The sequence below is a fragment of the Hirundo rustica genome, chromosome 3, assembly GCF_015227805.2.
Source record: "Hirundo rustica isolate bHirRus1 chromosome 3, bHirRus1.pri.v3, whole genome shotgun sequence".
Lineage (NCBI taxonomy): Eukaryota > Metazoa > Chordata > Aves > Passeriformes > Hirundinidae > Hirundo > Hirundo rustica.
In genome coordinates, this window is record NC_053452.1 from 79,556,735 (window position 1) to 79,580,868 (window position 24,134).

At 43.3% G+C, this 24,134-nt stretch overlaps 1 protein-coding gene across 1 annotated transcript in view; it reads left to right on the forward strand.

Annotated features, from left to right (window-relative positions):
• The first annotated feature begins 7,035 nt into the window (after positions 1-7,035).
• GABRR1 (gamma-aminobutyric acid type A receptor subunit rho1) overlaps positions 7,036-24,134 on the forward strand; it is a 29,970-nt gene continuing 12,871 nt past the window's right edge. The window contains exons 1-4 of the mRNA XM_040059807.2: positions 7,036-7,157; positions 19,786-19,839; positions 21,537-21,643; positions 22,986-23,053. Coding sequence (XP_039915741.1) covers positions 7,036-7,157; positions 19,786-19,839; positions 21,537-21,643; positions 22,986-23,053 — 351 coding nt within the window. The remainder of the gene's footprint in view (positions 7,158-19,785; positions 19,840-21,536; positions 21,644-22,985; positions 23,054-24,134) is intronic.

Genomic DNA, 24,134 nt, shown 5'->3' on the forward strand with positions numbered 1-24,134 from the left:
CTTTCAGTTTTGGATCTTCCAACAGAACTCCCTTTAGAGGATCAGTCCCTCCTAGTAAAAGAGTGCTGTGTCCTGTGGGGATTAGGGCATACTGGGGAGCATCAGGGGAATCCTTGACATCTGTAGTATCCCAAGTCTGCCTCCCCTAGTATATCTGCTAGCAGCAGACAAAAATCCTTTCCACCAGGCTGCACTAGGCACTGGTATGTAGTTTCAATATTTTAATTCAACCCCGGTAAACTGCTAACGGCAATGTATGCTTATAAAAGTGTCTTTTAATATCTCATTTATCTTTTACTCTTTTTTTGGAATGTTTTCTTCAGTTTTAGCAGCAGAACCTCCACGCAAAAGGTCAGATCCACACGGCCAAGTACCCACAAAGCCGCCTAATCCAGCTAAGGCAGCTCTGGGGAATTGCACGAGGGGCTGAAACAAAAGGACACAGCTCAGCACGCAACTCGCATAATCGCTCAGAGAAGAGCGCGGGGCCACGGAGGGGCACTTGCAAACCCAAATATGCCTCCACGGGCACAGAGACACACCACGTGGGGAGTGAAGACACATTCGGTGGAGAAAGACATCCCTGGGGGAAGAGCTCTAATGGAAGCAGAGCGGTACTAAAGGCGCGCCTCGTCGGGGTATTGTGGCATTGTTACTCATTTCAGCAGCGAGGAACAGCAGCTCAGTGCATTAGTCCCCGAGCAGTTCTATTCACTCAGGCGCATTGTTTGCTGTAGCCATTCAGGTTTCTGCTCAGTGCGGGCTTGGCCTATTTCCCTTTTCTTTCATGGAGTGCACAATCCATTTAGGGATTTATAGCGGCTTAGTGGCCCATGTACACTGCCTTGTCTCTATCTGATTTTTATTCTGTGATAAGAAGACTTGGGGTCACGGGTTCACGGGCACTTGCTCCTCCTTGCCATTCAAGCTGCACAGAAATCTAATTATTCATTAGTGTTTATGATTTCTTGAGGTTCACTCAAGTGGATGTCCTCATCACTGCTTGGAGAAGTTGCAGGGTTTGCCACAAAAATATGTGAATCTGCTCTGATGTGATGTTATAAGCAGGGGGTGCAAGAGACACCAGAGAGGGGCAGGGGCATGAAAACAAACGTGATAACAAAGTGCAAAGGATATTTATGGTGAAAACCTTGGCCAGTATAAAGTGATGTGATTCCCACCCTGGTGCACCCTTATGCCAGATCATATAATGATCTTTAACACTGAAAAGTAATATCTTCTGTTGGAACGTTTTCTCTGCCCTACTCTGGCCAGTAGCTCCCATCCTCTGCTCTCCCCAATCACAGCACATCTAGCTACAGCCTGGAAAAGGGCGTATTTTCCTCTTGTGCCTGCAGAGGAAATAATGTCTTCTTTCCCTTTCTGTGTAGGCTTCTGTTGTGGTTTCAGGCAGATTTTGGGAGAAACCCTCCCACGGGGCTCCCCTCCCCTCCCCCAACCAGTTCAGGAAAAGACTTCCTCAGAGAGAAGTGGAAAAAACCTGTTTATTAAACAGGCAAAGCACTCCCAGCACAATACCCGATGACAAGAGCTTCGTGCCGCTTACGGAGGGATAACAAACTTAAAGAAAGTCTCCTCGAGGGTCGTCACTGTGCTCCACCGCTCCGTCTCCGCTGACGTTGGGAGAAAAGGAGATGTGCAGGGCTGGTCTTGGTGGGGTAGGTCCCCTGTGGAGGCCCCCGGTGCTTCCCCAGGTCCTTAGTCTGGAGAGGTTGGAACAGTTCCGAGGAGAGGGCAAAAAAGAAAAAAAGGAAGGAAAAAAAAAGAGGAAAAAAGAAAAAAAAAGCAAAAAGCTTCAGCTATTCTACAGCGTCTAACTGCGCTAGCACTAAACTAACTAACTGCTGGGGAAAAAACAACAGAGCTTCTTTCGTCCTGCAGTGCTCCAACTCCCCCGCTTCAAGGTCACTCTGATGAGCAGAGTTTTCCTGGGGAAAAACAAACAGTGCTTCCCCTCCCCTTTGCACCCAATAGACGATTGGGGGATACACAGTCACCCTAGGACAGCTTCCTTAGTTTTATCCATTGCAGTGTAAATACATATCTTCACACTTCTCTCATCCTCTCGATTTCCTGGGGAGTTTGATTTTGAGTCATACAAAAGAGCAGAGCTAACAAGAGCTAGGAATGCTAGAAATAGCCACCAGCTCTGTTGACACCACCACAGTGAAACTCAGTGGAAATGCTACTTATCCCTAGGTTGATCAAATTCTATTCCTCATCTGTACTAACATCCTCCTTGGATATAGTCCTGTAATCCAACAAACATGAAGAATCCAGCTGACATATTTCACCTTACACAGAGTGAGCATGGATCTCCTGTGAATGTCCCAAAGTATGGAAGTATACTTCTTAAAAAGGACACAAGTAATGGATGCAGAAACCCCACTAATTTCATATTAAGCCAGATTTTTAAAGTCTCTGACAACACTCATGATAGAAGACGCTAATGAAGCAAAAAGCTATTCTCTGACCATTGTGTCCTGGAGCACGGAGTGCCATTTATGAAAGAAACAGAGCTGCAGAGGGGAAATGACTTTCCAGAAGTCAAGCAGCACCCAATCCGTTACCCAGAAACTCTTGTGCTCCTCCAGCTCCCAGCAACATAAATCACAACAGAGATACAGTGACACAGTCGTCCGTGCTTGCATCAATAGCTTTTAAAGGCAGACACCGGCAGGGAAGAGGTTAGAACATCTAAGTGCTCTTTTATGTGAGTCTGCTATAGCTTGATTATAGCTCTAGAAATATTTACACAGAGTGTGCTGTGTATTGCTGCACTTTTTGAAGCTTTGAGTAGTTAGAGAAGGCTTGGTCATGAATTGACTGGAGTTATTGTTGTGTCAGACACTTTCACTGCACTGTGCTTTGCCCTGAAGGCACTGAAAGCACTCCTGGGTTCCTGTGGCGTCTGGTGGCTTGTGTGACTGTTCTCCAGGCTGGATTTCTGCTCCTGACAAGTTCAGTATCTCAGTATATTGTTGACTCAAAGACAAAAAAAATTGTCTCAAGTTATTCTTCTGACTATGTTCTTATTTTGGAGATGGATAGGTTATAAATAGAACTGGATAAATAGTGTACTCCTCTGAAACCAAATGGAAAAAGTGTGCATTTAATAAATTATAATAATTTGGTTGAGCCAAATTGAATGAAAATTTATTTTTGTGACATTTCTTACCATGTTCTTTGTTAATGAAAATCCAGGAACTCCAGGATTAAAGTCCTGAACAGCCTGGGAAACCTGCATTTCTATGCCTCAGTAATGAAGTAAAAGCCCAAGACCCTGGTGAACTCCTCTGAGGAGCATAGTGATCGAAGTGATAAAATCCTCGTGCCAGGAAAAGCATCACCAGCTGGCTGGAGCTGAGCAGGCGCTGAGCTGAGCAGGAGCTGGGGGTGGCATTCCTGAGGGGAGATCAAGCTGCTGTAAATTAGAGCAGCTGATGGGGACTGCCCTCCAACACAACTTCAAACATTATTCATTGCTACTTACTCAAGAACTCTGTTTTCTTTTACCTTTCCTGTTCAAGATCATTTGTTTCATCTGTCTGAGATACTTTTATATCATTCTTATGGATTATCAATTGCATTCATCTCCTGCTCTAACCCAAATAAGTCTGGTGTCTAGCTTCAAGCACAAAAGCATTCCAGGAAAGACGGCTTCTGCTATAAAAAGGAAATAGCTGGCCTTTCCTACTGCAAAACTCAACATTGCTCAGTTGACTTCATGTCCATCCCCACTTCTTGGTCTATTCCTGGATCAGCTGCTGGCTGGCTTTGAGGGATTTGATGCAATCATTTTGCATTCAAATTGCTGTCTCCTATCCATAGAATCAGTGTTAAAGTCAGGAAAGTCAACAGTGTTGTAGCTTTTCCATTTTAAAATTTGCTCTGAGATCTGGGGAGCATCAGATGCAGGTGGCTAGTTGAGTATCTGGAAAGCAGAGTGTATGTTAAGTTCTATATTTGTGAACATTCATCTGATGGGTCAACAAGAAAAAAAATGCCAAGGGATTACCAAATCAAATCAAACTAAATAATAAATCAAAATGCAAATATTTTGACAGGTATGTCTGGGATTTTCAGCTGATAAGACAAATAGTAAAGTCATTTGAGGAGACTACAGTCAGCTAACAGCTAGCCCACAAAATGTAGAAACAGATGAACATGTTAAAAATACTGTTGACTGCAAATTATTAATTCTTTTAATATTTGGTATCCAAAGGGTTTTACCTATGGAATGAAAATAGTGCTATATCTTTAATCTCTAGACATTATCATGGAGAAATCAGGCAGATATATTTGTCCATCTGCTCAAGATCAATATTAAGCAAAACTGGAGGACAAACTTTTCGAAAGTTGTTTTGTCCAATTTTTCTGTTTTATTTTTCATATACAAGGCATCTGGCCATCTCTCTTCTTGTTCCGGGATGTTTGAATTTTTACATTTTTTCTAATTCTGATATAGAAATTTTCCATCATTTTTCCTCTAGGAAAGCCAGAAAGAAATAGTGCTGGAGGTGACCTTGGGAAGTAACGTGGTATAACCTTTGGTCCTAAGACAAGATCCTCTATACCTGTCCTAATTATTTCTCATGATGGCAATTGCAAACTCTTTCCATGTAATATGCTGCAATGCTACCCTGTCCATATTGTTAGAAAATATTCCTAGTATCTAACCTCATTTTTGCCTCATTTTTCCCTTACTAATCTCTCTGTTACCTTTTTGTTCTGTATCTCAGGGCCATTTGGAGCAGAGTATTTTTCTGTTTGAAGTGACTTTACATACCTGAAGACATACACTGCGCCACTCCTACCCTTTGCAGCCCTCCCTTTGGGTTACCACCCAGGGGGTTCGCAGCTTCCCTGTAGGTCATTTGCAAAACGCTCTTGCAGGCTAAGAGCTAGTCATGGATGGCTGCTCTCGAGGTACAGCAAGATAAACTGAGCTAAAGCTTGCAATGTTTTGTGTCAGTCCTACAGACATTTCAGCAAGACCATGCTTCTCTGTCTTGCTTATGAGGTGCTGTGTGAGATGGTTTTGAGAGCTTATCTAAAACTACTGCTTCTCCCCCAGCTCTGAAGCCTGTTAGCCTATCAGAGAAAGAAGTTTCTTCCACATTTATTCTTCAGGAGTCCACATCTATTCTTCATCTATACATTTTCTTTAAGGAATTTAGAGGTTGTCTGATGATTTATTCCAGGATTTTTCTATGAATTGCTCATATTTGAACTTTTCTATGAACAACAATTTAAAAAAAAAAAAAAAAAAAAAGGAACTTGAAAGCATTTTTTGGCCTTCTTGATATATTCCTTTGGTAAATTCCCTCTGTTAGTGAGAAGATAATTGTTTCCCTCCTCTCATGTATACCAAGGCACCTCCAGCTGTTTTAGGGCAGCTAAGAGAATTCATAGCTATCCATTGCTTGTCAGTCCCCATTGCTCCTCTGGTGCATAAGAGAGGGACTAGTATTTTTTAAAAATGTAGAAATCAAAATATATTTGCATAGGTTATGGAGACTGAGAAGAGTATATCTAATATCCCCACAGGTGAAAATAACAGTTATTAAGGTGCTTTTTATTCTCTTTGAGAAAGATACATGAATCGGTGTAAACGGAATGCAGGTGATTTTCAAAGTTAATCGGGTACAACTTCTTTGAACAATAGCATTGATCAGTCATCACAACAAACTGCTGGTGACTGATTGCCCATCTCTTGAAGCCTGCCTGGGTTTGTGTAGGAAATGTTTTACCCTCGCAAATCATGGAGCTGAATCTTTGTTGATTGAATGAAATGTTAATGCCTTTCAGCGTGTCACTCTTGTGGATCCCAAGGTAGTGTAAATGCTCACCAAAGTCAGTAAAGCCACAGCAGCTTAGGCCAGGTAGAGATCTGCTCCCCAGAGTTTGTAGAAAGAGACAGGTGACCCAACAAGCTGCTCTGAAATAGAAATCCATGGGTAACAGGCCGAGGAGGAAGAGTCTTGTCAGCAAAGGGCCGGGACAAGGCTGGTGGTGCCAGCAGGGCACGGGTAAGGTCTCCATGAGAAGGCATAAGTAGGAACCAGAGCTGGGAAGCCTTGGTGGGAGGGAGAGGAGAAGGAGCGTAAACATGGAGCTGTGGTTGTGCAAGGAGGGTGTGAGCTCCAAACTGATGGGCAGTGTGGCTGGCTCGACCAGTCCTATTTCTGCCCACACTGTTTTATTTTCTTTACCACAAATGAGGATCTTTCCAGCCACGTGAGACCAGACATACCAGGCCCCCAAGTTCTCCTGCAGCTCTGGTGGGCATTTGCTGCTCGATTTCCCAGGAAGTCTCCAAACATCCCTCTGCAGAGGGCAGAGCCATCTCGCCCATTCTATCCTTCCCTGTTCCTCAGATCTCTCTATACTTTCCAGACATGGTGCTCAGCAGAGCACAGGTTGTGAAAGCACCAACCACTCTAGCCACAGCACCACTGTATGCTAAAGTAATCTGGAAGAATAGACAGGATCAAATGCTGCTTGTGAAGCTAAATAAAATTAATTCTTTCAGGAAACTGGTATATGTTTATTAATACTTTTCAATTTATTGCAGTCCTTGTAACAAACATTATTGCTACAGAGATAAGTTTGGTGAATAAAGAATTACCAATGACACCCACCTGATGAAATGCACTACTTCGTTTCACAAGGCAGAAATATATGTATATGTTCCACAGGTATTTGAGTAGGATTCAATTTAAACCAATTAATAAAATAGCCTGTTTGGACTAAAAATAATTGTTGTCTTAGAATACATGAATTCAACACTGCTAGAAAATCCCTGCCATCTGACGTAGAAGGATTTATAGGTTTAGTGGAAATTGCTTTCCCCACTGTCCAGATTAAATACTGCAGGATGATTTTTTGTATGAGTAAACATCCTTCCAATAACGATCAGACCGATAATGTCTTAAAAAGAGAAACAGGATCTACATTTAGGTTTTCTTTTTCTTGTATGGACTATTTCTGGATACAGGACCTTCAGGTAACATGTTGACTGTCCATAAAATGCATTTTAGCATCTTTCTCCTGCTGTGGGGATGGATTTTATCCACTGAATGCAGAACCCACCGACAAGGAAAAGAAATACATGAGGTATACAAAAAAGGCAGGTGAGTCTCCTATTTTTACATTCAAGTTGTTACAGTTTAGATAAATGTAATGTTTTGGGTGATGATAAAATATCTAAAAGATAATTTGAGCTTGGATTTGCAGACTGTGATCTCTCAGGCAAAAATATTTTCTGTTGTTTCTTTTGCCAATTAGTAAGTTTTAATGCATTTTGTACTGTGAAAATCACTGCTTCTTTCAAAAAATAGGTTTCTGAAGTGTCTCAAAATTTGAAAGGGTACAAAAAAAGAAGTATTTATATTTATAGTGGTTAAAATGTAATAGACTGTTTACACGAAAGTGAAAATGAAATTTAGATCCATGAGAATTGTTACTTTCACTGAAGATTAGAGGGACTTGAGATCTCAGATGAAAACATTCAGAATTTGTTTTATTGTTTCTATGTAATTTGTTTTATAGACCTTTTAAAAGGAAGAAAAATTAAAGTCTCTCAGCAAGCTAATGGTCAGTTATCAGAAGAAACAGAAAGAGCATTCAGTGTATTGTATTAATACGCTAAAATTATTTAAAATGTTGTCTACTCTTTGTCTCTCTACCTCTCTTACAAAAAGACAGTGTGATATTTTGCTGTCATTATCTTGTAGACAGCCATTTTAGGAGGATTTGAGTTGAGGAAGGGTCTGAGTTCCGATTATTTATATTCTGTTTGGGGAATATTTGGAACTTTGTGTGAAGATTTTTATGCTTAGGCACAAAACAAGTTAAACCTGGAGGAAAAAGACTTTTTTTTTTTTTTTTTTTTTTACTTTTTTTTTTTATGTAAGAATATAGCTGACGCATTTAATTTTGTTTAAATGTTGTGTACTTCTGCTTGTGACAGACTGAACCTGGGTTGTCTCTGCTTTACTACAGTGCTGTTCAGTAAGGACTCCATATCATCATCAGTACTGTGAAGTGTATAGGCATGGAAATGCAGGAATGCCACAGTCCTGAGGAACTCAAACCACTCCTATTAGCCCTCAGGGGGAAAACAACAACAACAACAACAACAACAACAACAACAACAACAAAAACAAACAAACAAACAAACACAAAACAAACAAAAAAAACACACAAAAAAACCCAACAAACAACAACAAACACAAAAAAACACCAACTAAAAGGTGGAAGTGATGGCAAATATTGTGCCTTCTTATTTTCCTACAGCCCTTTGTTGCAGGGGAGGGGTATCATCCAGTGACTGCAGTGTCCTGGCTGGTACCTGGGGATCCATGGACCATTTTATATGTAGGAAGTGGCTGTAGCAGTGACACCACCTCCATGGAGGTACAACTGGCAAAATGGATGCAGTACTCTCTTCATGACCAGCCCCCAGGGGATGCATTCCCAGAGGCAGTATGGGCGCAAGACAGGCACAAAATCTCTTTTTTTGTTGAGGCTTCATGACAGTGATAGCAGAGGTGATGTGTTGGCCATAGTAAATTAAAGGAGTGAGAAGCAAGGTACCACCGTGTGAGCTGGGAAGCATCCAGATAAGAGGAATGTGCACACAGCCATTTTCTTCTTTATCATCTTTAAGGAAAGCTCTACACTGCACTAGATGCTTAAAAGTGTCAGTGCAATGAAGTGACAATGTAACAAATCAAAGCAGAAGAGCGTTAAAAATGTGTGAAAATGGAAAAGAAATACCTATTGAGGAAATGCAGGAAGTGACTCTTCACCCATGCTTTGTATATAAGGTGTAATTGCTCCAGGGTAAGCCCATCAGAAAGCCCTGAGGTGGTGTGGCTCTGGAGAACTGGCTCCACTGCCCTCCCAGCATGCTCACGCTGGTCTGGGAGGTCATTTCTGGCCTATTTCTTCCTCAGGAGGGCACAATGATGTTGAGGAGAGCTGATGCGGAGCGAGAAACAAAGCTGGCCTATGGGTGTTGGGTTGTCCATCAGCAGTGTGGTACTCAGTACAGCGCTCACTTTGCCCTGTGACGGAATAATCTGTGAGACACTCATGTAAGGTAAAAAAAGATGATTGTGGCTGCCCATAAGATGACCATAGGACCTTAGGATTTCCTCCTAAGCATGAACAACAAACCCTCCTGTATCAAACCCCTAACCTTCAATGTCAAACTCAGAATGGGATTGCAAGTATTTTTAACTCTGGCTTCCATCCCTTTGGTCCTGTTCTATGCTATCTTGTCTCCTCTCCATCAAGGTATTTGCAGGTGGATCAAGCCTCCATTCATCTCTGCTTACATACATTCAGGAGATTAAGCTTCTTACATTTCTCAGTGCAGGATGTTTCCTAAGCTTTGACCCAGCCATTTGCTTGTTTTCCTCTGTCCCTTCACTGCTTTTTCAGGGTTGACATCAGGACTCGGTGCAGTATTTGTACAGCCTTCCTGCAGGTGCTGCACGCAGAGATAATCCCCCTGACCTTCTGGGACTGCAGTCAGGATCTCCCAGTGGGAGATCATGTCTGCCCAACACTACCAGGCATCTCTGTACAGCAGAACACCTCATCTCAGAGGTACAGCCAAGCCTCTTTGCTCTCATGGGGTAGTCTCTTATACATTAAGATGCTGGTTAGTTAAAACAGTTTTGAAGTAGGCAAGATTTCCTTAGCACTTCAGTCAAAGTCCATGCCTTTTCCCATCAGGAGTTAGATCCTGGATTCAAATCAGAGCAATGGAGGATGCTATAATACACCAGAAAAATGTTTAGAGAACATTGCTCCTGAACATTTTGGTTTTCACTCTGTTTCCCCCTCCCTTCAACACCCAGCTCTGAACAGCCTTTATGCAGGAGGAGAAGTTGAGTAACTGATCTCTTTACTACTCTCTGAACACTCTTATCTTTTGCTCCATAAGGCTTGTGGTAAGGACCAGGATTGAAATCCATCCTTTCACTGTAGCTTTTTCCTTCTGAAGAAAGACACAGATTTCAGAGGAGATTGATGGGAAAATCTCTTTGAAGTGGAAAAGGCTGTCTCCACACCATGACAGGATGCTCAGGATGGCTTGATTTGCACCCATGACCTCCCTAATGCCCAGAGCCCCTGCAGGACAAGATGATCATCCTCTTGCCCTAATGCCAGGGCTCAGTGCCAGCTACCAGTGTTGCCACATGGCAGAGGCACCTGCTGTAGAGACCTGCCACAGTGGGTGAGTTGCCAGCATCCTGCTGTCCCTGACAGATATGCCCGGCTTTGCTCCTGATTCTCATCGTGCAGCTGACGGAGGAAAACATAGGCTTTTAGCCTGTTTCTTTGGATGGTGGGTTAGCTTCTTCCAAGGAGACTCACTTGTTCTGAACTCTGCTTTCAAATTAAAACTCACCACCGGATCAGCAGTTTTCAGTTCCAGGGCTTGTCTTTTCACCTGCCCAGATCCAGCTGAGCTCACATCCACAGCCTTCACATTCTAGAGATATGGTGAATGGAGTATATGGGTCAGACACCTCTGTCACAATTTTTTTCACTGCAGGTACCCCATTCTAGCATGAGACAAGAGCTGTGAAGAAGAGTGAGCAGACAGGTGAGGTTTTGCACACAAGAGTTCATTCATGCACCATAGTCTTCTGAAGACTGGGTTTGCATGACAGGAATTTTGAAAAAGGACCCAAATAATTCCTTAAATAAAACTGCTGAGGCTTTATCGCCTAGTGTGACAAGAAAATGGCAAATCAGTCTAGGTCAAAGTATGCAGACAGTCACGGTGAAAGCAGCACAGTAGATAGCTTTATTGCATGGGACTTACTAAAGAGCCCTCAAATATTGTAATTCACTGTAAAAATGTCTGTGTGCCAGTCAAAGACTCAGCTACTTATTTTTGCTAATCTCCAGGACAAATCACCTCAAAGGAATTTCACTTCACAGAGCAGCAGTATAAAAATAAAAGCTTTCTCACCTTGCAGACCTGTTCGCAGTTTGCAGTCAGCCATGTGCAAAACCTGCAGGGATTGCAAGGCTTTTTATGCCTGTTAAGATTCAGAGTGCCAAAACTACAGGAAGGAGCTGAGTTCCGGAGCACTAGCAAGAGAGCTGTCTGCTGTTTTCCCAACTGCTCAGCCTCTTGGAAAGCCACCAGGCTTAGGCGGGGGGGGTGTCACTAGAATGATGCAAAGGCTCACTAAAAGTCATATCATCGTTGTGCCAACACAAGGGCCAAAGCCTGTGTTGCTAATTAAACTTGCAGAATCTACTAGAGAGGATGTCCTGGAGCTGAGCCATGTTGTTCTGCCAGAGCTAACTGCTGGGGGAAAAAAAAAATCTCTTTTAACACTAAAATCTCCCTGGACAGCATTAAAACCACCTTTCAGACAAACAGCTCTCAACAGAAAAGATTTCACTGTAAAAGATCTATAGATCACGTTTGTTTAATGTTACCTAAGAGACTCACTTCATGTTGTTAGTCATGTCCCTACCATTCCCTGACCATGTTGTAATAATTTTGCCTCACTCTTATCTCCAAATAGCAACCCATTTGCATAAACAAATCTTGCTAATGCAAGCTGTCTTTAGATCAGACTTCTGGAGTGCATGGTAAGACTGTAAAATGCCAGTTGAAGGCATTGCCACATTATCAGTGGTGAGCAAGATCAAGGGAGCCCGCAGCTCCCAAGACATTGTTTTCCAGGATCAGTTAGAGTTTTGTCTGGACACCATTTGCTCCAGCAGTGCTGGGTCTCAGGAGAGCAAGAAGCCCGGTGTGCGCTTCAGGTCAGTGCAAGTGCTACATCTCCATTTCCCCACTTAGCAATTTGCCTTTCCCTTTCCTCCTTTTATCTTCATCTTTTTCACTTCTTTTCTTTCCCTCATTCAAGGTTTCTCCTCTTCTTCAATAAGCTGTTCCTCTATTTTTATTTTGTCCCTTTCTCTGCCCTCTGCTTCACCTGCCTCATTTTTTCTTGTCTCAAACCACTTCCCTTGCCCTTGTCACACAGATCTGCCAAGATTAACCCTGTTGCTTTTAATTTCATATTACTTTGTGGCTTACTTCAAACCCTTTTCTTTCCTCCAACAGTGCCCCTCTTCTTTATCTTGTTATACATTAAAAACATTAATTTTTTTTGTTATTGCTTTGCTATTTCTCTGATTTACCTTTTCACCCCTATCATTCTTTCAAGAAATTTCAATTGTGCATGGTACCTTTTCTTGCACCAGCCAGAAGTGTCCCCCCTCTACGTCTCATAGCAAGTGATAATGCTTTGAAAACTTCTATCTTCTACTTTCATCATTATCACCAGCCTCCTTTCATCTCTTCTAGAATTTGCTTTGGGTCTATGTACCACACAGCTTCCTAACTTTATTAGTTTCATTTGTGGCAGAACAGTCTCTACTGGCACTCCTGTAGCTATGTTCATACACCCAAGGACTCTGCAACTCTACTTGGCCTCTAGTGGTAGAAGCTCCAGGCAATATTGCAACTTGCTCAGGATCAGCAGCCTCACGTTTTCTTCTGGCCCACCATTACTGCAATGTGTTTTATGATCTGGTGACACATAACAGGCTATGTGCAGCCTAGCCAAAAAAAACCAGCCCCAGACCGATTCAAAGATGTGGCAAGGTAATTTCTTCCCTTCTGAGTGCATATAAATTGATTTTCTCATTGCAGGGTTGAGTTCACATCTGAAATGGTGATGGTTTTTCTTATAAAAAATGCTCAGTCACCTTCCAAACTCACTTGTATGAAAGCACTCACAGATTTCAGAGTGAATTTCACAGTGTGATGGTATGCCATGTTTATGTATTTTCTTTCAAATTTCTTCTTGCATTGTGGAAAATCTTGAGTGACAGATTCCTGCCCACCAAGCTGCTCCTGGATTCATATGCTTCTTCTCCTTTCCCACTCTGAGAGCCCTGCTCAGGCTGCCTGGAAGGCTTCTCCACCTCCAAGATCTCTTCTCTTACTCAGCTATTTTTTCTAGCTATGTACTTTGGATATGTGAGATGTGGACATGCCTTGGTGTTGCTAACAGCACTGAAATGCTTTCTGTCTGGTTTGCTGCTCTGTTTCCAATAATGCTGAACCATTGTTTGTCCTCTTGAGCACCATGCATCCTTAAGCTGACGTTTACCAACAAATACCACAGTGACACATCCTTAGCAGTAACAGTTGGTTTGGAAGCTATCATTAATTTGACATCATTCCTGAAAGCAAAATGGAAAAAAATTAAAAATACAAAGTAGAAATCAATGTACACTTTTCTGAATTTGGTAGCACTGAATTATTCTGAAGTCACGAGATTCTGCTGCAATTCTCCACCAATAGTTCTGATTTTAACTACCTTGAACAGTTACATATCCTCAGTAAATATTGTTTCCATGATAAAAATCTTTCCATAATTCCTGTTTCTTCTTTTGTAACCATTCACATGTGGGGAGCTTCTTTCTGACTGACGTCTTTACGAGAAGAACCTGTCAACAGTCTTTTGGAATTTGAGGTACAATTTGTCATCTTGATCACTCTTGTCTACAAGGTCACTAACTTTTTAGAGAAGGCCATTATTTTTCAACAACTGCCTGAAAGGAAGTTGTAGTGAGGTGGGCGTCAGTCTCTTATCTTAGGTAGCAAGTGACAGGACAAGATGAAATGGCCTCAAGTTGCACCAGGAGATCTTTAAATTAAATATTAGGAAAAATATTTTCAGGGGAAGGATTGTGAGGCAATGAAACAGGCTTCCCAGGGAAGTAGTGGAATCGCCATCCCTGGAAATGTTAAAAAAACATGTGGATATAGCATTTGAGGATATGGTTTAATGGTGAACATGGTGGTGGTCCCAGGTTGATGGTTGGACTCGATGATTTTAAAGGTCTTTTCCAAATTTAATGTTTCCATAATTCTAAAGGGCATAATATCTTTCAAGAAAAGTCAAACTTCCTCTTGCCCTTCCTCAATACATACTATATTTATCTGGTATCTATGTTTTTTACTATCTTTGTTGCTAATTAGTCCAATGGAACAGTTGGTAGCTTTTTAGAATTCCAAAGAAGTGGAAAGCTGTCGCCTTCCAGTCCTGGGTCTCCAATGACAATTGATTCAACAGTTTCTTACTTGGCTTTCTTCTGGGTAAAAGCCTGTTGATTTGTTACTATTCAATCTATTTACTTTAAATCTAACTCTGGTCCTGTGCCAATATGAATATTTCTTAACATTGCCCCAACAGCAGAACTGTTACAATTCTGCTTTTTCTGTTCTATTCTATTACAATTCTATTTTTATTTTAGCTAGTTATTCTCTATTCATCATTTATACAATTATTTCTCCATATTCCATAAAGTTCTTAGTATTACCTTTTATTGCAATTCATTGTATTAACATCAGACCTTTTCTCCAACACATTGTGGCTGTTTTGAATTGTGACTCTAGATCCCCAAATGCCTGTTTCTCTTTCAAGCATGCCCTCATGCCTGCGTTTTATAGTTCTGCCATCTGTCTTATTACTGAAAATATTGACCAGCTATTTCCAGGATGAAATCTGTGAAATGTTGTCTAGTGTCTCTCAGCAGCAAATTAATGGCATTACATTAACCATGGTACTTCAACCATGTTCAAAGTCACAGTTTCATCTCAACCCTACTTCCCTTGTTTAGTAATGAAATATTAAAAACCTCACTCAAATCTACTTTTCCTCCTGCTTACACTAAGGCAGCCCATTACACGATCAGACAGGACATCGGACTGGTTTGACGTCAATTATTGCAAAGATTCACATTGACTGATCTTTATAATCTCATTATTCCCTGGGGGAGAGGAAAACCAATGGATCACTTGAGTTTGTCACAATTTATTTTCAGATCTCAAAACCTCAGCTTCCTTCTTCTGTACCTTTCTTAAAACCAGGTATTATTTTCACACTCATCTCTCCCAGGGGCATCTCCCCTCTCTGAGGAATCCTTGGAGGTGATGGCTTACAGCTCAGTGTCTGTAGCAGCTGGTACTCCCAGTGCTCCTGGGGAAGTGTCATCAGCCTCTGCTGACTTAAATACCTCCAACTATCTAAATACTCCTTAAAATGCCCTTCCCTGATCTACACTGTGCTGATGTCTGCTTGCAAGTCTGCTTGCAATCTTTCTTCTGAGACTGGGTCAGACACGAAACATTTCAGCACATTCTGCATTGCCCAGTTATTTCTCCCCTTCCCTTAATCTCTTTCTCTTTTTTACTTGGCTGAGTCCTGGCACCATGCCTGCCTCCTCCTAGCTGGCAGGATGGACCTTCTGCTTCCTCCAACTCTTCCTTTCAACGTATGTAACACAAAACTCAACAAACACTCATGCACTGGATGCAATTCCTGCAACATAAGGGGCACTTCTATTTTTGCAATATCAGGTATGGTGTCAAGACCTCAGGTGGTATGACTTTTCTGTGAGTAATCAATATGTGTATGTATGTTCCCTTTTTTTCTTTAGTCAGCGTTTATGTCCAGGCAAAAAGCAAAAGAAGTGCAACTTTTAAAGGGTGTATATATGTCTCCTGCATATTTTGGATTCTGAGACTGACCTGTATTCAAGCAATAATGGATTAAAAAGGGATTCTCATTGAATTTTCTGTATCACTCAAAAAAAAAAGATGGTAGAAGAGCTCTGAATCCCACAATTTCTCAGACTTTGTGATCTAAACATCAAAAAGAGTGCTATTTTCCCCTTTCATATATATTAACAATATATATTATAATAGCCATGTATCACCTCTCTTCACAGTCTTTAAACCTACTAACCATAAGGACACATGGTCCAAAATTACAAACAAATAAATGCTTGACAAATGAAAAAAAAAAATACATTTCATGATAAATTTTCCTCAGTTCTTAGACTCTTGTTTACAGCTCATGGCTTTGCAAGTCTCTCAATTTGAGTAAAAATTAGGGGTTTCTAGCCTACATTATCCCTGGGGAATTAATGTGTTACACAGGTAAATGATTCCCTTTCCTCCCCACCTCTGCCCATTCAGCCTCTTTTCTCCTCAGTCTCACCCAAAAGCACCAGCGCTGTTGCAGATCCCAGCTCCCTTTGCCTCTGCCCTATTTTTCCCTGCAGGAACCTCCTGTATGTTTGTGCACACAATCCCCAGTTCCTTTTCCCTTCTTCCCCATTCCCTAACCCAGCATTCCCCTGCCTGGTTTTTGGCCTTTAACAGGATGCTGATGCACTGTGAACTCCATTCACTAACTGGTAATAAAACAGGGAGAAGCAAAGCCTAGTCAAATATGTAGGCATTTAATAGGTATTTAATAAGATTTTTACGCTTCTCACAGATCTCTATAGTACCAATACACCTTCGCCAATCGCATGCCCATCCTGCCAAGACTGTTCCCTGCAGGAACTTGTGCTGCCTCCGCTGCCCTCTCCTGCCTAATTTCGTTTTGCTGTTTTGCTGATGCAAGGCAGTGGGGGATATGGAGCTTGTTGAGCCAATTTTCAGCAGGACTTCTAATTGGAAAGGAAAGAAAGGGATGAAAGTCCCTCATGCCTGCCAGCCACGCCATGGCACTCAGCTCTGTGCCCCCATCCCTGTGTGAGCAGGGGTGGACAGCTTGTGCTGTGCCTCCCATCCTGCACCTGCTGTGCTGCACAGACCTCATGCCATGACGGGCAGGGGAATGCCAGCACCGGTTCTGCTTGGTCTTCCCATCAAATTACTTCTGGGCAAGGCAGGAGAAGGCAGCAGAGGCAGCACAAGTCCCTGCAGGGAACAAAGTTTTGGCAGGATGGACATGGGATTGACAAAGGTGTATTAGTACTATAAAGATCTGTGAGATTATAGATGGGAAATGTATGTTGCAGAAGTAATTGCAAACTAAAATGCTACGATGGGTAATGACCTCTTGCACATTTGTTTTGGTTGCTTCTAAAAGCTCTTATTTCCAAGATGAATAATAACGTGGGGTTTCTGGTGAACATTGTAAGTGTGGACCTGACATTCCTCTGGCACACGTCCTGTGAAGTTGGGCGTTTGGAAATGCCTGCTGGGACCTTCAGATGTCATGGTTGTACTGTTTCTTCTGCAAATCAGACACTGTTAACCCTAACCCTGCAACCCTTTTTGCTGTGTTGGAGTGACTATTAGAGCAATAGGAAATATCATGATTTAAAATACAAAAAGAGTAACTGCTTTTTGCCTTGTGTCTGTAGCAGTAGTGATCAAAATCTGGGTCAGCTGATTTTCTTCCCCAGCTATCCTACACTTCAGCCACATCATTGCCCCCCAGCCCCAGCAAGCCTCAGACTTTGGGGCAGAGGCATCTCAAGATCTCTTGAAGCAGTGGGTAGGCCTGGGGCAATAACAGTGACTTTGAAGAGCTTGCATCAGCCCAGCTGCCATCAGAGGCCCAAGAGCTACTCTACCAATGCACAGGGAGCGCTGTGAATAAATGCCACTCTGCTCCAGTTGTTGCTTTCTCACAAAGCATCTCTGTGAACATCATGAGACATGAAATGCCTTTTGTCATTGTAACTTCTAGGACATAAATATTGACATTGTGGAGGGGGGAAAAAAAGGGTTGTTCATTATTCAGTATATTTTACCTCAGGAATGATTGTTGAGTTTTAAAGACAGCCTGTCACCCCAGTGAAGGCAGGAGGGACACTCACAGCCAGTTGTGCTGAGCAATCTGTGCACAATGTCTGGGCTGAATCTCCTGGGTGAGGCTGTCGACCGCAAACACCCAGAAACAGCGGAAGCCACAGCAGCTTTCCATCGATTCACAGCCCAGACAGGCAGGGTAATGGGGTCCCATGATGGAGCTGCCATTGATCACTGAGCCAGCAGAGAACTCCCCAGGAACCAGAGCAGAAAATATATTTATTGAGTAGAAAGAAATGGGGCTTCAAATTGAAGTAACTGGGTAACAGGTTTTAAGGTAAAAATATTTTGCTGCCGCAGGGCTGTGATAAGGGGAACAGGACTGGCAAAAACAAAAAAGCTAAACACCCAAACCAAAGCTTAAATGAACACAGTACCCTGCAGTGGATGGAGCATGGGGGACATTTTATGTTTGTTTGTTGCAAGGAAATAAAGTTAATTTTAGAGGGGATGGAAAAACACCTGGAGGAAATAAAAGGAAGCACCTGTGGTTGCTGAATGCAGGGGATGGGGATGATTTGGCCACAAATCTTTGATGACCATGCCTTGAAGTCGCCCTTGACAAGCAGAATAGGGACAGAGTCACCGTGAAGCATTAGATAAGACCTAAAAAGGAAATGAAAATTAGGAATTGCAAGAACATAACCTGCTTCATCCCTGTTCGAATACCAGCATTATTCCTGAACAGCCAAGAGTTTACTAGGGCACTTTAAAGTAATGTAAATCGGTCAGCGTGTTGCCAGAATCTGCTTATCCCCAAAACACGGAAAATTACTTCCTGACAGCCAGCAGATGAGAAGCAGGCAGCAGTGAGAAATATCAGCAAGGGTGTAGAACAAGGCAGAGGACTCTAGAAAGTGCACCTTACATTTGCATATGTTTTGCTGTGTGATGCCCAGGTCCGACTAGTGCCATAGAAGCTGCTTCTTGTGATGGCAATGGTGCTGCATGGCCCAAAGACTCCCCCAAACACTGGTCTGTCTGTGCACTTATTCCTCGAACTCCTCTGGGAAGCACAGAGCGGATTCTGAAAAAAAAATCCTACTCATCCGGTGCTTCACTTCAGGGTGGGTCAATGCTACAGCCCAACGTGACCATTCCTGTCCTGGTTGTCTGCTTCTCTGTGGCAGCAGCAAGATGAATTTCCCTCTGATACTATTGGTTCTGGAATGTTCCCAGCCCAGAAAGGAACTGTCCCACAAGGCCTGGGGTCCCTCCACGCACACCGAAGGGCGACGGTGCTCAGGCGCTGACAACCATTACTGCAAAAGGAGTTTTGCCACTGTAAATCTCTACAGAAGGATTTGAAATGTATGCTAATGGGCAAAAAGCCTAATTAGTAGAGCTGATTAGAGTTAGCATTTATTACAGAGAGAAGCTTTTTTTATTATTATTTGTAGTTAAAGGTGACTTAGAACTCTTATTAAATGTTTAAAATGCTACTTTTGCTCAAGCTAGCACTTACATCGCCAAAAGCAATACTCTTGCCTTTAATGATTAAATAAAATATTGGCCGAAGACCTGAGAAGACCTTTCTTGACAGCCAGCTGGGAGATGGTGTGAAGCCAGAAACAATTTTCGCAGTTTTTTCTTTTTTTTTTTCTCCACTCCCCAAAATAATTTGAAAATATTTCCTTCTCATGAAGATACCTGGCTGACTCTGGTCTGTAGGTGTAACAGCTGTGCCCCCGCCACCGCGGCAGAGGCCCCATGGCAGCTCCTGTCTCCAAAGCCCCTGGTGCTGCCAGCCAAAGCTGGGCAGGTGGGACCTGAGCTGCCTGCCCGGGTACTTTGCCAGACAGCCAAAAACAGAGGCATCCCACCTTACAAAAATCATGGCTCCCCTCCTTTTGCCCTGTCCCCACTGTGAGCCCGAGCATTCCCCCCCCCCCCCCCCCCCCCAACCCTACCATGCCCACCCTCACACCGGCCTTCGGTGAAATCGTGAAGAAAAAAAAAACGCACCAAAAAACCCACTCAGGACCATTTCTCACATGTGACAGCAGGCAACGCTGCAGGGACCCGGTGCCTCCGTCCTGCCGCGTCCACCTGTCTGAGCTCTCCCTTTCCCCCTTGTCTCCGCGCAGCCGGCCGCAGCGGCAGAGGCGGGAGGCCCACGGCGAGGCGCACAAGCAAGGCAGGTAAGCAGCGCCTCGGCCGGCCCCGGCCTGTCGGCCCCGCGGGGAAGGGGGCACCGCTCTGGCACACAAGCCAGCTGTCTTCAGGCACTAGCCATGCCATTAGCAGCGATCCAACAGGCCCAAGAGGATGCCCCGCTGCCTGACACCCTCACGGGGGTGAGGGGTGAGGCCATGGCCATTTGCCACATCCCCTCAGGCTTCATGTGGTGCTGATGCGCAGTTTGTGTTGTGCCGTGTCAGTGGCTGCCTTCCCTCCAAGAATCCCCCCTGTCCTCCTGCCCTCCTGACCTGAGCCCCTTCCATGGGCTCTCTGTCATGCCACTTGTCCTTCCCACTGTCACTGGCAGGGAGAAAGTGCCTTTCTGAGCACAGTCAAACCTGCTCACAAATGTTTGCTTTGCCACTGGCCTGCTAATATTGCTCCTCTGCCTTGGACGGGCATAAACCTACCCTAATGTACACTCACAGGTCTTTCAGAGGCTGACTTAAACCTAAAGCAGAAGCAGGAGCCACCTGTTAAAATGACTGAGGGATAATTCATGACTAGAACTCCCTGATGGGAGTAGACAGACAACGCAACCCTCCTAGAAATTATCGCACTCAGACTAGGCATCTTTTTAAGATACTTTGTAGTCCAGATAAAGGACTTGAAAGAGGAGTCGCTGGAAACACCACTGGCCTCTATTAGGAGATTGTTTTATTGGCTTCTTGTACAACTTTCAAGTAGTCTTTGAGAAGTACAGAATTGCTAAGCAGTTTAATTTATGAGAAACTTTATCTCAGGAACTTTTTCCTCATCAAGTTTCTTTGTCAGCCTGTTTTCCTTTAATCTACTGCCTTGCGTATATTCAGATGAGTGCCTCTCTGAGTGTACCATCTTTTCTAAGATCAAGAACCAGCAAAACCTTTCCCCCTTCTTTTGAGCCCTCCTGCCACCCAAGTGGCTGGTGTGCAGCTGGCTCTAAGGGCAGCAGAGGCTTCCCCTACACAAGGGAATAACCAAGGAGCTGCTGTCATCACCATCCCAGTCAAAGCACTGGGGCACTGAGCAGCAGTTTGCATTTTGGATGTGGAAGGAGATCAGAGCCTCCTCTGCCCCAGCATTCGCTGCAACTCCAACAGCTGCTGGAGTTCCCCTCCCAGGCCCTTTAATGCTCAGAGACCTCCCAGGTCTGTAATGCTGCTTTTTATCCTTGATGGAAATCTAGGGCAGAAGCCAATCATTTTATCCCAAGTTAGGGAATGGCCTGCCTCCTGGCCTGGTTCCCAGACCGTCTCCATTTTGTTCCTGGGCAACAGCCAGTAGCTTATTTGATATATTGTTTCCCTAATTCCTGGCCTCACACTCCATCATAACTCAATGTCAGGAATGCCTCCCCCTCTCCATTTATCCACACATACTATTCCTCTAGCCCACACCTTTTAATGACTGTCCCCAAACTGCCGTATGCAGAGAGAATTTTACAGGGACAAAAAGCCACCAAACAAATGTTTTCTCAGTGTTAAAATTATCAGGTGCCTAAACTGCATGCTCAGTGCAGGAATCAGTTTTTAAAGACATGCTGCCAACCACTGCCACAATCACAGGCTCATGGTCTAAGGGGTGGATGTTCTGGGGAGTAAATGGAGGGAAACAAGTGTGTACTTCTCACAGGCACTGCTCAGGGCTCATAGCTGTACTTCTCTCCTCCTGGTAGCCCAATCTTAAAGAGAAGCCCTGACATCACCAAATCTCCCCTGACGAAGTCAGAGCAGCTGCTGCGAATAGATGACCATGACTTCAGCATGAGACCAGGTTTTGGAGGTATGAAACATGCGCATTTCTCACTGTTCCTGTTTTACACTGCCACTTCTTTATACTGTAACGTCTACAGCAATGAAGAACCAGATTGGCTTTTCTTTCTCTAATTTCTTTTGAGTTGTGAATTCATGGCACTCTTGGGGGAATAGAGGTACAGTGAACTAACCTTCTGGATGAGCAAAAAAGCATAATCAAAAGCATGGAAATATGATTAACAGGCAATATATTATTCTTGGTGCTCGGTGACACATTCCACTGATAAAAATCTGCAAATACACCTTATGTTTATTACTGGATGATTGGGGAAATTCTAAGTTTTTGTCTTAGTATGGCCATACGTGTGCATAATCAAATGATGTACTGGATTTACTTCATTTATAACCCAAAAGAAAATATTTTGACTGCCTGTGTTAATGCTTGCTCACAGTTTTGTGGCTGTGTGCTAGAGCAACTGAAGCTTTCAGGGAAATGGATGAAGGAGAACATGCTTTCTCTCAGGCCATCGGATTAGAGAATGTTGTAATTTATCTACCCTTTCTGGCTGACAGATGGTCATTCAAATCCAGGATACCATTATATACTCTGATGAAAGAAGATTTTATTGCTAAATGCTCAATATACCAAATACCAGCATGTTCAATTAATTTAAAAACATTTCAGTTTCACAGCAGTTCACAAATGTGAACATTATTTTACTTGACAGCTCTCCTGGACTGTAATTGCCAGAGGTATATGAGAGACTAGTCAAAGCCTGGTGGAGGGAAAAAAAGGTTCAGAATCCCTCTTATATAGGGTCTCAGTTGGAGCCTCAGGCTCAGTGGCACATGCCTGTGTCCTGCAACGTGTCCCCTTCTGTCACCCTTTCTTTTCCAGATGAGCACTGGGTCTTGTGAAAGTCAAATACACATAGTAGCTCTCATGGATGTTATTAGCCTGCAAGGGGAGAAAAAGTGAGGGAAAATCTCCCGCATTCCCTTTGTTGTGCCGCCACTGGTTTCTCTGTGAAGGGATCCTCTGCCAGTAATCTGTCTCTGCCAGTCCTGGACCCAAGCACTACAGCTAAAAACAATTCAAGTTGCTTTTAAATTTTGAAGGGACACATGTAGGGTGACACAATAAAAATAGAAAGTTACTAGTGGATCAGTCTTATTACTGACTTTAATTGTTGTTAGGAAATTTTTGTTGTAAATTCCAATCATTTATACTTTCTATTGGTTTACTGTTGTTTCTATTTCAGACTGAGCATCTATTTCTATCTGTAAGATAGTAAAGTCAGAGGATTGCTTTGTCTCACTAGGTTTGTAACTTGTGAACTCCATTTTTTTTTTTTTTTTTTTCCCTCTAGGCCCTGCAATCCCTGTTGGGGTGGATGTTCAAGTTGAAAGTCTGGACAGCATTTCTGAGGTGGACATGGTAAGAGTCACAGATGGGACCTCTGGAGACCAAAGCTCTGCAGGCTACCTGGATTTGTGTCCATGGGGTTTGAATACTGCCAAGGACAAACACTCCACAGGCTCTAAAGGCAGATTCAGGTTTGATCTGAATCTGCCAACAGTTACTTCTGTTGACTTCAAGCTACCATTTCATGGCCCTTGAAGCAAAAGGAAGAAATCTGACACTTTCTTTTCTCTAGGACAAAATGATAAAACATTGCCAAGACTGTCTCAAAGGATTTGGGTTTCTATATTTTTTTAAGTAGTGATAACACAATTAAAAGCTCTGAGGAGACCAATGAATGTGCTTGTTTTAAGGCACTTACATGCTGCAGACATAGTGTCACTTTGGACAAGTTCTGAGGCAGTCAGGGGCCAGAATTCTCCCAAGGAAAAGGGACAATGGCTTTAAACTGAAGGAGGGTAGGTTTGGATCAGATGTAAGGATGAAATTCTTTACTGGGAGCGTGGTGAGGCACTGGAACAGACTGCCCAGAGAAGTTGTGGGTGCCCCATCCCATTCAAGGTCAGGCTGGAGAGGGCTTTGAACAACTTAGTTTAATGGAAGGTAGCCTGCCAGTGTCAGGGGGATTGGAACAAGATGGTCTTTAAGGGCACTTTTCCAGTCCAAACATTCTGTGACCCATAGAGTCTGTCAGTAACTCAGGTTTTCCTTTGGAAGAGAAAATAAATCACTCCCCAATACAGAATACTTTTCAAAATGTTTTGACTTTTCAGCAAAATTATCAAACAGGTCTGAAGGTTTCACAGGAAGCCCCAGATTATCTGTGCTCCTAATTCACAGACAGTTAAAGAGCCTGCACTGGACCTCCTCCCATGCCTGAGCCAGGAACAAGGCTGTGTGGCAGCACAGCTGGTGGCTGGCAGACACACTGGTGGCATGTCAGGCTCCTCTCACTGCAGCTATTTCAGCTCTTATGTGGGCTGGGAAATCTGCAGTCATCTCGCCTCAGGGGTGAGCATTTTCCCCAGAACTGGGGACCCCTCCAGCTGACTCCCTGACTCCAGTGCTCTTGGCACCCCGACAGCTAGCCATGGGT